At 40.9% G+C, this 12,259-nt stretch overlaps 1 protein-coding gene across 4 annotated transcripts in view; it reads right to left on the reverse strand.

Moving 5' to 3' along the window:
• Positions 1-935: 935 nt before the first annotated feature.
• The window catches only part of CGNL1 (cingulin like 1), a 199,736-nt gene continuing 188,412 nt past the window's right edge, over positions 936-12,259 (reverse strand). For all 4 annotated transcript variants that reach the window (XM_072615748.1, XM_072615749.1, XM_072615755.1 and 1 more), the window contains exons 15-19: positions 6,200-6,283; positions 5,311-5,435; positions 4,820-4,928; positions 2,895-3,058; positions 936-1,893 (exon numbers count right to left, since the gene is read on the reverse strand). In XM_072615748.1, the coding sequence (XP_072471849.1) occupies positions 1,734-1,893; positions 2,895-3,058; positions 4,820-4,928; positions 5,311-5,435; positions 6,200-6,283 (642 nt within the window). In that variant the 3' untranslated portion in view covers positions 936-1,733. The remainder of the gene's footprint in view (positions 1,894-2,894; positions 3,059-4,819; positions 4,929-5,310; positions 5,436-6,199; positions 6,284-12,259) is intronic.

Below are 12,259 nucleotides of genomic sequence, written 5' to 3' on the forward strand. Positions count from 1 at the left end.
CCACTCATGACCAACATGTTACATGGCAAAGACCCATTCTGGACTTAAGGGAAGTGACTAATAGGAAGCAATATGCTGAATAACCTGTGACAGCTTTCAAGAGAGGTAATGGCAATGTTCCACCATGCCTTTATCTCCATCCTACCACAGACCATGAGGTCCAGCTCCTGGATTCCTAGAATAGTACCTAAACATTTCTCCCATGCTCTTTTCTAACTACCACCTTCAGGTTTTAGAGGTGTCAAGGGAGAAGGACGGAGCTCCCTCTTGTCCCTATGCCACCCAAAGACACAGTTCTCAGGAATCGAGTTCTTCTATAGCTCCTGCTTTTTTATGGCACTATTTCTACCTACCCCCCTTCTCCAGTACTTAAATGTACAAAGACCTTAGATCCTGCTCAGTTCATGTTCTACCTACTCATCCTCTCCAACTTCAGGATTCTTTTCTTTTTTCTTCCCTGGTTCCTGTTTCTTGTACTCCTCTCATCCTATTCCCATACCCGTGCATACCTGCTCATCAACCCTCCCATCTTCTTACTCCCGTGATCTTCCTAGCTCTCTCCCTGAATTCTTGTCTCAATCATGACCTCTCACCATTTTACCATCTCTTGGCATCATCCCATTTAGGAGCATGGAAGAACAAGAACTGAAGGCTGGGGTAGAGGAGGCTGTCATCAGTGGTAAGGTTACCTAGCCTTACTCATACTGTGCCCAGCAACTGTCATTTACTGCTGACTGCCAGCTAAAGTGGAAGACAAATTCTCCCTCCCATACACACACAAACACCCAGAAAGCTTGCAAGTGGTGGTGACATATCTCAGCTTGTCATTAAATGTAAAATGTGCATTTTACATGAAGGAATGGAAAATCAATCTAGAGATAAAGAATGAAATTGTATGATCTGCAGGTAGAGGGGAAAAAACAACTACCACTGACTCTCTGACTATCTCTCCTTTATTAAAAAGTGGCTTTTCCAAAGAACATGGCTATTATTAGTCAACTCTTTCAAGAACCAGCCATCCTCTTTTATACTGATTTTCAGAATGCTCCTTAATAAATTTTAATACTTAAAATCTAGTAGTTTCTTATTTAAAAAGATATAATACTCAATATAGATTTGTGTACTTTACATATGAAACTGACCTATAAAACTTCTATAGCTTTCCAAAACGGAACTAGAGAAGTCAGCGAGGTCTAGTTTAACATATTTACAACCTATACATCAGATTTACCCAACTTAAGAGTTATTAAATATAACCTACACTTACATCCTGGCATTTGGGATCATCAGATTCTAGGAGACATATCATTATTTAAATAGAAACTATACCCTATATCCTGTCATTTGGGATCATCAGGTTGGGTGGTGAACACAATCAAATGGTGCTGGCCATGGGCAAGCAATTATTATGCCTGATCTTGACCTCATTTGATGTGGCTGTGGCTGATTTTTTAACCACCTTGATTTTTTACGATATGAGTTGGTGCTCAAAGGGTAAGTAACCAGTGGTAAGCCCTATCTATCAGGTTTCTAAATGTTTTACAACACAGGAAGTACCTGCCCTGGACATAAGAGCTGCTCTGCAGCCTGGCAATCCAAAGTAAGAATTATAATACTTGAGGAAATGGCACATATTGTGAATAAAGGGGAAAGGTCTCCACTCCAGATGGACCCTTTTATGCATCTGGCTCTGGTCAGCTACACTTTGGTGGCTTGTTTAGATGATGTGTTGCTCAAACACTGAGGGAAGCAGAAGCAGATTTGGTGGGGTCATTTTCCTTCGAAAATGGGTATCCCATGGGGGCTTCATATAGACTACCCCCATCAGTACTGAAGTCGTCATCATCATCATCATCGAGATCATCCAGCACTTTACTTGGCATCTTCTTGTGTCTGCAAAGACAAAAGCAACATAGTTATAACACCAGTTATACAACTGTACCTGAGCTAAGAAAAGATTATAGATTCATGTCCCTATTCACTATCCAGTGAGCACTGGTTTATTGGCTTTATTAATCCCCTCAGTCATGAGGTAGTCAACAAGTCTGGGCCTTAGAAAGCAATTTCCATGACTATTTTTCCCCCTCATCTTGGATTCCTGGGTAGAAACAATATAGCATAAAGAAAAGAATATTAGACTTGAAGTAGAAAATCCAATTCTGAATCCCACCTAAGACAAGACAAATCATTACCTACCAGAGCCTCAGTTTCATTTTCAGATGAGTTACTACCTATCTTATAAGTAGTATATTAGTATGAGTTATTATCATTAAAGGGAAGCCTCCTTCCTACAACTGGTCTTGAGTTGCCAGAATCATTGAGCTCTAGATCCTGTAATCAAGTCATAGCCTAGAGATGAAATGTTTATCATGCTCTCAGAGGCTACATGGCATAGTGGAAAGAGTGGTGGACTTGGAGTAAGATCTGAATTCAAATTCTGCCTCAGATACTTACCATCTGTGTGACCTTGGCAAGTCCCTTAAACTCTTTCAATCTCAGTTTCTGTTCTATAAACTGGGTTTTATTGAGTTTCTGTTCTGTAAACTAGGTTTTATAGACCTACCTCATTCTATCTTTGTGAGGATCAAATGAGGGTAATATTTTACAGCCTTAAAGTGCTATATAAATTATAGTTCTCCTTATTACACAGATGCAGCAGAGCATGATGGGATAGATACTGGATGAGAGCTCAAGAGATGGGGGCGTCTAGTCTTGGCTCTTCCACTACATTGTTGGGTGGCCTTGGGCAAGTCACTGAGCTAACTCTGGCATGCTGTGTCCTCCTCCTATAAAGCAAGTATAATAATATATATCCTGTTCCCCACACAGGGCATTTGTGAGGATCAAATGGGACAATGTATGATCAGTACGAAGGCTTGTGATGATGCCCCCACCTTAAGTCCTTTTTCATGTTGCTGAGCTGCCCCTGGAGCTGCTCATTCACATCCATCTGCTCCTCCAGCTCTCTCTGAAGCTTCTTTTTTGAACTTTCCAGTCTGTCAATCTCTTCTTCTGCTTCCTCAACCTGTCGTTTCATTGCCTTTAAACGTAAGCTCAGCTGGAGAGGGAGAGGAGAGAAGAAAGAGAGAGAGAGAGAGAGAGAAAGAATGAATCCTAGTGGCACCTAGGCTGAGGAAGGGAGGAGGAAAGAGTGATAGAAACCTCTGGCCCTAGCCCCACTCCTCCAGCCCTCTCACAATAGCAAAGACCCAGTAATACAGAAATACTTGAAAAGCTTCTATCCATTCTCAGGAGAAAGGAGACAAAATGCTCAAGATTGGGGACAATCAGGTTTGTCTCTAAAACTTAAATGTTTTTCAATGAACAAAAATGCATTTTCTCTCCCTCCTACCTTCTTCCCACTGGGGAAAAACAAAAAAAGGAAATAAAAACAAAACCCATGCAACATAGTAAACAGATACCTTCTCATATTGGCCATATCTAAAAAAGGCTTCAATCTGCATCATTATCTTTCTATCAGAAAGAGGGCAGCATGTTTTATCATGGGTCTTCCATGATTGTAGATGGTTTCTGCATTGAACAGACTTCTTAAAACTTTCAAAGTTATTTATCTTTACAATATTCTTATTATACTCTAAATTGTTCTCTGCGTTCTATTTACTTCACTCTGCATCAGTTCATACAAATCTTCCCAGTTTTCTTTAAAACTATCCCTTTTCTCATTGCTCACAGTACAATAGTATTTCATTACATTCATATGCCACAATTTAGTCAGCCACTCCTCAAAAGATGAGCAGCCCCTCAGTTTCCAGTTCTCTGCCACTACAAAGAGAGTTGCTATAAATATTATTATACAAATAGACTTTTTTCCTCTTTGTTTGAGCTCTCTGGGGTACTAGCCTCATAGCAGAGAGGTGGCCTTTTAAAAACCAAGCCCTAGATTTTCACTACTGTACTGCTGAAATCTTCACTATAGATACATTGAAAGGGCCCCTACTCACTGATGTGTTTTGGTTTGGATTGCTATTCTCCCACACCTCAATCCGCTGTTAGCTGCATCCAAGTTTATGTAGATATTATACATTCTGCTAAAATGGAGAGCTTTGGTCTGGGTCAGATCAAGCCTGCTCCCTTCCCTCCACCTAATTAACCTTGAGAGGGAAGTCATGCTGAGTGAGCACCATCATTCTTTGTTGTCATTTAAGGAAGCAAACCAAGCAGTCAGCAACTCTGGGATGATGGCTGGAACTGTGGTCCTGGTTCCCAAGAGATAAAGTGTCTCCACAAACAATATACCGTGTCACCATTTCACTTCTTCTTCCTTCCTTTTCCTTCCTCTCAGAGCTTTGGAACTATTTCCAGGATGGACCAGGTTCCTCTGTCTCATAAGTTTGATACAGTAGAAACTACTCTGACTTGAATCAGAGGACCACGATTCAAATAGTGCTTTTGATTATTACCTTTATGCCATCTAATTTTCCTAGGCCTCAGTTTCCTCATCTGTAAAATGAAAGGGTTGGACTGGATGGCATTTGAGGTCCCTTTCACTTTTAGAGCAATCATGAGGATTCACTGAGAGGCACCAACCCATGGTCACTCCCTACTTCTCTCCCTATTGTTTCAAATATATCCAGTATCATTTTTTAGAGACTCAAGGAGATCATTAGGGAAGTTTATACATTACTGCTTAGAAAAAAAAGGTGAAAAACAAAAGGTTTTCCCTTTTCTAGATTCTCCCACAAAATGAGACTGGAGAATGGGCCCTAAGGATCCTGGTTTTCTGTACCTCACACCTCCCAGCCTGAAAGTCACAGTCACAGCCAAGTATCAGATCCCTGAGGCATCAACTTCCTCTTACCTGGTCCTTTTGGTCGGTTAAAGAGAGATGCTCATCATCTACCTGCATCACCAACTCCTTCACTTTCCTTTCCAGTCTTCTATTGGTCAGCTGAAGATTAGCTCTGTCCCTGGAAAAGTGGGGAAGGAGAAATGAGAACCAGCCTTTCTACACAAGAACCAGCTACCCCATCTCACTAGATTGGTAGAATGACTCTAGGATGAGGAAAAGTTTAGGACTGGCCACTCAAGGACACCTGGTTTGCTTCAGTGCAGAATCAAGGCAGTCAAACGTTGAAAACAGATGAGACTCACTGACCTGGAAGATCTCATCCATGCTTAATTTTATGTTTCTATAAGTCGTGTGACTTAACCTCTGTGAGCCTCAGTCTCCTTAGCAATAAAATGGGATAATAATAGCCTCTACCTCATAGGAAGGTTGTGAGGTTCAAAACAGAGAATGCATGTAAAGTGCCATATAAATGTGTGGGGTAGTAGATCCACTGTGTTTACCTCTCTTCATTCTCCAGCCGATCTTCCAGCTCAGAGATCCTGGCTTCCATCTGCACCACCAGGCCTTCTTTACTAGATCTATATGAACCTTCCAGGTGAACTATCCGGCTCTTTAAATCCTTGTTCTGGAAATAGAAATCTCGCATGTAAAGAACACATAATCCAGTCTGGCTGGAGCAAAATATACATGAAAAGAATTAGTAAGAGATAAAGTAGGGTGTAGAAGGTCTGAGAAGTCAGGCTAAGGCATCTGAATTGCATTTAAGAAGCAATGGAGAAAGCAATGAAGATTCCTGAGTGCAGGAGTGACATGATTTTATCATGTGAGCATGCCTACAAAGCTCTTTCAGCCGAATTCTCAGAATATTAGGTATAATCAGGTACATAGTAAATATTTTTTCAATAATAACAAGAGAGGGACTCAGTGACCAGGACAGTGAGTACTGAACAAAGCATCCAAGAAGGCAAAAGGATATTTTTAAGGGGATTTACTTTTAAGACTGGAATCCCAGGAATGCATCCTAGCTAAGACTTCCAACTATGCCACCTGGATGTTAAAGTGACACACGTGGACTGCCTTTTGTTTTTCAAACTAACAAAAAAACAACCCATTAGCCAATCAACCTAATAGCAAGGCACATAATTGGACAATAATTTGCCTAGTGAGTTAAAAAATGACAGGGATGCTACTAATCATTCTCTGCAATTCATACTTTGCACATATGATTACATTTAATGAATCTCAGTGTACCTCAGACCTCTCAGTAGAAATAAGAGGGCAAGGGGACTACAAGTAGAAATGGTATTTAAGGAGGCTGGTGGCCTCTACAGGTGCCACCAAGGCAGTAGCCAATAAGGTGCCTTTGTACAGGCTGGCTAAAGCCATTACCTGTCTCTCCAGGGAAATCTTGTCACACTCCAAATCTTGCCTTGCAGCTCTCTCTTGTAGCAACTCACTCCTCATTTGTTCAATCTACAAAAGAAAGAAATAGAGCAATCTTCCTAATGGTCAGTGCTTATCATGCTGATCTTAATAGCTTCTTTTTGCTTTTGTAAAAAAAAAAAAAAACACACACACACACACAGATTCTAAAGGTCAATGAACCCGTTCCTGCAGCCTTTATGCCAAAATTGTGTTCACTATTGACATTATAACAGCTAAAAAAAGTCCTGGACTTTTTCTTCCTATAGGGATGCTGACCTGCTCTAAGGTTACTCCAGGTAAGAATTCTATAAGGACAAAGGAGGTGTTTTCCTAGATCCAAGAACTTCTGAGTTTTTTTCCAACAATCTCCTCCTTCTCAGCTCCTTGGGGTTTGGAAAAGCACAGGAAATGCAGAGATGGTTCCAGGAATCAGGAAATAGGACAAAGAAAAAAAAATTAAATTTCTGGATTCTCGGCAACTAGAACAGAGGTCAGTCTGGACCCTGGACAAAAGCTTCCACTGAGATCCGTTCAGGTAAAAATGAGACAAGTTCATTGGATTCTCTTACTGCCCTCTTGGAAACCAGATCTGAACTCAGGTCTTCCTAACTCTGGGCTAGGTGCTCTTAGATGCTCCCATCATCATAGCACAGTGATAGGCTTAGAACTAGAAGGGACCTTAGAGGTCATTGAATCTAACTCCCTCATTTTGAAGATGAGGACCTGAGGCCCAAAGGATGAATGGTCACACCATTTTTAAGAGGCGACTATAACTCCAAATCCAGTGATCCTTCCCATGATTCCTACTCCTTTCCATTTAGTTGGTGACTAGACAGAGGGAGGACATTTCAGGTGTAGAGAACTGCCTGGCAGGGAAGCCAGAGATTGCCTGGGACATGACTACTTAAACAACAGATACAAACATCTCTTCTACCTCTGACTAATAGTCTTCTAAACCAGCGATCAGTTAACACAGGGCTTCCTCTCCACATCCTAACTAAAAACAGCACAAATGAGCTCAGTAAAACTGCAAACGTAAGAATAAGTCAAAATGAAATATTCCAGTCACTGTAAGAGAATCCTATTTAACAGTGAAAAAATGCTAACAATGCAAAGGTTCAGCAAACAGAGCACATAAAACTCTGCCTGGGGTCACTTTTCTCCCTCTGATTGCCTAAAACATCCATCCCGTTAATCACATGTAGCAACAAGGTCACTCAAATGATTCCTATCCATCTTATATAAATACAAACCCTACCAGTAATGAATGCAAACACACGGCAGGACTCTGCTCCAGATGCAGCTCCTGGATGGGAGACAGCATTCCTGAAGGTGAAGGTCATTAGAATTGTTGGGCAGAAAAGGTTAGAGCCCAGAGGATGATGGCCCTCCTGGTTCTAAATGTTCTGCTCTTGTCTTAAAACCATAAGCCAGGGGACTTCTTTTAGAGGAAGTCAAACTTTTGCTAAATTAATTCACACATTTATGGAATATCTACTATGTTCAAAGAGTCCCGTGGGGAATAAAAAGATTACTGTAACATGGTCCCCAACTCCAAGGACCTTTTGTAGTATGGGAGATAAGAAAACAGATACAAACGACTATAGCACAAGGCACATTAAGGGAAGCATGAACAAAATGCTGTAAGAGTTTAGGGGAAGGAAGGGCCATTTCTGATTAGAAGGATTTCAGAGAAACCTTTACAAGGGAAGGATAATGTGAAGAAGGCTTTGAGGAATGAAGAATTTGAAAAGGAAGAATTTAGGAATGTCTGTGAGAGTGGGAATTCCAGAAGTAGGGGACTGGGTAAGCAAAGAAAAAAAGTGTGAAAATCTGAAACAGGTCTGAGGAATAGTGCTGGAATACAGAGTACACAGAGAAACGATGGAGAAGGCTGAGATCAAATGGTAGAGGGGATTGAATGTCAATTTAGGAGTGTGAACTTATATACTAGGAAATGGGGAATCAGTGAAGGTTACTGAGTAGAGGAGAGACATGGTTATAGTTCATAAGATCAGGAAATCATAACTTAGGGGCCATCCATTCCAACCCCTCTAACAAACAGACAGAAAGAATTCTTAGTGATTTGGCTTGGGTCACACAGCTAGTAAATATAGGTATGATCTGAATCCAGTTTTTCTAATTCCAAGTTCAATGACCTATCCAGTATAGATAGTAGAAACTGGATTCAAGCCCAGCTCCTCTGATTCCACAACGGTTCCATTGCACCACACTGCCTCACTATATTAGGGAAATTAAGCTGTTAATTGTCTGTAGGATTGGTATTTAGAGCTGAAAAGGATCATGTCATTGTTGTTTAATCATTTCAGCTGTTCCTGACTCTCTGTAACCCCTTCTGGGGTTTCCTTGGCAAAGATATTGGAGTGGTTTACCATTTCCTTCTCCCACTCATTTTACAGATGAGGAAACTGAGGCAAACAGGGTTAAGTGACTTGCCCTGGTTCACACAGCTAGTAAGTATCTGAGACCTGATTTGAACTCAGGACTTCCCAACTCCAGGCCCAGCACTATATCCATTGTGCCACCTAGCTGTCCTGAAAAAATCATAGATGTCTTCATTTTATAATTGAGAAATAGAGATCCAGAAAAGTAAAATAAATTATACAATATCAAATAATAAGGAGAAATTAAAGACAAGGCATATTGCATACACATGTATATTGCTGTAGTCCAAGTAATTCTAAGACTTCCATCTTTAAAGACTGGGACAAAGGTGGTACCACTGATGGAAACTGTTGTTTTTCATTTGTGTCCAACTCTTCATGACCCCACGGACACAGGGAGAATTTGGGGGTGAGGGGAGAACATTGGGGAGAAAATGAGTTTACATAGGATTTCTGAGTTGGATCTCAGAGATCATCTAATTTAAGCCACATCTGAAAAATAATCTCTTTTAAAAGTGGTGACTCTCATCTACTTGAAGACCACCGTCTCTCCCCAACAGTGCCTTCATTACCTTGTTAGCCAATTTTTCCTTTGGATACATAGCTCTATTTTTAGGCTTTTTATTATACCAAGGCCTAAATCTGCCTTTACTCCTCATTCTGCTCTTTAGGATCAAGCAGAATTAGTTTATTTCCTTGTCCACAAGAATGCCCTTCAAATACTTGATGAGAGCAATCTTGTTTTCCCCAAATCTTTTTTGCAGGCAAAGAAGTATACTTAGTTCAGTCAAGTGGTACTTGTGTGGCCTGGTCTCCAGTCCCTCCCCACCACTAAGGTTCCCGTTCTCTAGACATGTTCCCATCTGACCAGGTCCTTCCCAACATGAGGATTCCAGAACTGCACACAATATTCCACCTATGGTCTTACCAGAGCAGCTTAGGACAGGATGATCACTTCCACTGCTATGATCATATGTTACATGTCAATAGCTTTGTGGCTGCTGTGTCACACTGTGGAATCACACTGAGCCTGCAGTTCACTAAAATGTCTAGATTCTTATTCAGATGTTTCAGTATCAATGACTTATCAGTAGCAAGGTCCAGAAGACAGCTTTATATGCAAGCCTGGGACCAGGGTGAGAAGTCAGGGTTGGAGATTTGAGAGATATTTGCACAGATATAACAACTGAAATGGACAGGTTACATCTCCAAAGGAAAAGCATTTAAATAAAGAATGACAGGAGCTCAAGAACTCAGCCTTGACAGGCATCTACAGTTAGGGAAGGAGAGACAGTGGAATCTTCATGGGGGGAAGAACAGAATAGATCATTTAGAAAAGTAAGAGAGTTAGAATACTCATGTACTAGGTACATACGAGGTATTTTAAGAAGGAGAAGGTGGCCATGAGAAGAATCAAGGAAAGGAAGGTGAAGGCTTCCTAGGGGTGAGGATTGTTGTTGTGTTTGTCTTTCATACTCAAACAGACCATGACATTAAGATGATGACATGACTTGCAGTTGACTTTAATTTGAGTGAGGGAGGGCTGTGCAAGGTCACCAGCCTCACTTTGTCCTCCAGAGCCATCTGGGTTCAGTGGGCTGATATTCATCAGGAGGGGCAGCTAGGTGGTACAGTGGATAGAGCACCAGTGCAGGAGTCAGGAGGACCTGAGTTCAAATCTCACCTCAGACACTTCACACTCACTAGTTGTATGACCTTGGGCAAGTCACTTAACTCCAAATGCCTCATCCAGGGTTACCTCCGGTCATCTCAATGAATATCTGGTCACTGGATTCAGATGGCTCTGGAGAAGAAGTGAGGCTGGTGACCTGCACAGCCCTCCCTCACTCAAAACAAAGTCAAGTGCAAGTCATGTCATCATTTCTCTGATGGCATGGTCTTCAGCAACAAAGGACAAAAATACACATATTCATCAGGACGACTGGAGATGTCCCAGGATGTAGGACCTTGGCCATTTTAGACGAAGGTCTTATCAGATTCTCTTTGAGGGAGATGCACCCATTCTTTCAGAGTTACTAAAAAAAAAAAAGTTTTCTTTTTTAATAAAAGAAAACAAAGAAATAAAATTTAAAAAAATAACCAAAAAAATCAAACTGGGAGGGAAAGACCCTGAGGGTTCCTGGGTAAAAGAGAAACAGTTACTATTTAGTAATTACTTCAAAGTTTGGATTCAGTCAAAGGGCTGCACTTGAGGACCGAGAGGGCCACATGTGGCCTCAAGGCTACAGGGTCCCCACCCCTGGTATAAACCTTTCAATTATACAGTGACGTGACCACTAGTGATTTTTCAAAAGTATTCTATTTCACTAGAGAGGTGGAGTTATAAGCCAGATGGCAGAGGATTAATTAAAGAAGGAATGAGTTGTGGATAATACCATACATTGATATAGCACTTTCTTTAGGGTTTGCAAATCACTCTCCTCACAACAACCCTGTGAACTAAAATGTATAATGATCTCTATTTTATAGATGACACATCCAGCAGCAGATGGAAAGGGACAAGATACAGGGCACATGTAGAAGCATTTGCATCAGAGTAGGTATACCCAATGTTTTTTGTTCCTTGAACTCTTAAAAAAACCTGACTCCACAAGGTAATTTAATACACTCGTAATATTCTATTATTTACTGCTTAAGGTGTCATTAAAGAATTTTTCACACAAAAACCGTTGGATCATCATGGAGAACCCCCAAGGGGTTCTGGACCCATGGAAAGGAAGCAACTGAATTGGAGGAAAAGGAATGAAACCACAAGTGTAAGATAGTGAAGTCAGGACAAGGGAAGCCAGACAAGCACAATGACTGATCTCACTTTAAAAAAAATAACAGGTGAAGTCATCAGCCAATAAACAAATATTTACTTAATTTGCTCAAGGGGGCGGGAAAGTAGGACTGAAGTCTTGAGAATTTCTGCCATAGCTGCTATGGGAGGGAGCTAGAGAAACTCTTTACAGGATACTAGAAAGAACATTGGACTGAGAGACACAGGTTTCAGCCCAAGCCCATAATCTATGCAACCTATAGCAAATCACTTTACTAACAGTTTCCTTACTTGGAAAAAGAAGGAAATCAGAACCTTCCTCTTGGCTTTTTGTCTAGCATCAAGTGTGTACAGCTAGAAAGGGATCTCAGGTCCTGGATTCCATTAACACCAAGAGAAGAATGAAAAGACTGCTCAGTGATTCCGAAGACCCTGATGGAGTCAGAAAGTGTGATTTCACAGTGGTAAATTCACAGACTTGCAAGTTCCTTGTCTTTCTACAATGGTGTTATGTGATTCAGGAGCAGACAAAGTCAATGGCTGGTGTTTGACACATCAGGTATGGCCCAAGCTCAATCAGGTATTAGAATGGTGAGGAGAAAAATATTCTATACACTGAATCTAGATGAAGAATGGGACAAAAATAAAAGTCATAAGGGAGTTAACCAACAAAAGATGTTTAACCAGACAAGACTGTGTGCCCAAAAAGGGAATTATTAGATCACTTCTAGTCGTATTGTCTGTGAAGCTACCACAAATTAGGAGGCACTGAGTTCTCCAAATGAAATTTTTAGAGAAGATACCATAGCAAGGGTCTCAGGACAAGAGATGCAAAAG

This window comes from Notamacropus eugenii, chromosome 1 (genome assembly GCF_028372415.1).
Source record: "Notamacropus eugenii isolate mMacEug1 chromosome 1, mMacEug1.pri_v2, whole genome shotgun sequence".
Taxonomy (NCBI): Eukaryota; Metazoa; Chordata; class Mammalia; order Diprotodontia; family Macropodidae; genus Notamacropus; species Notamacropus eugenii.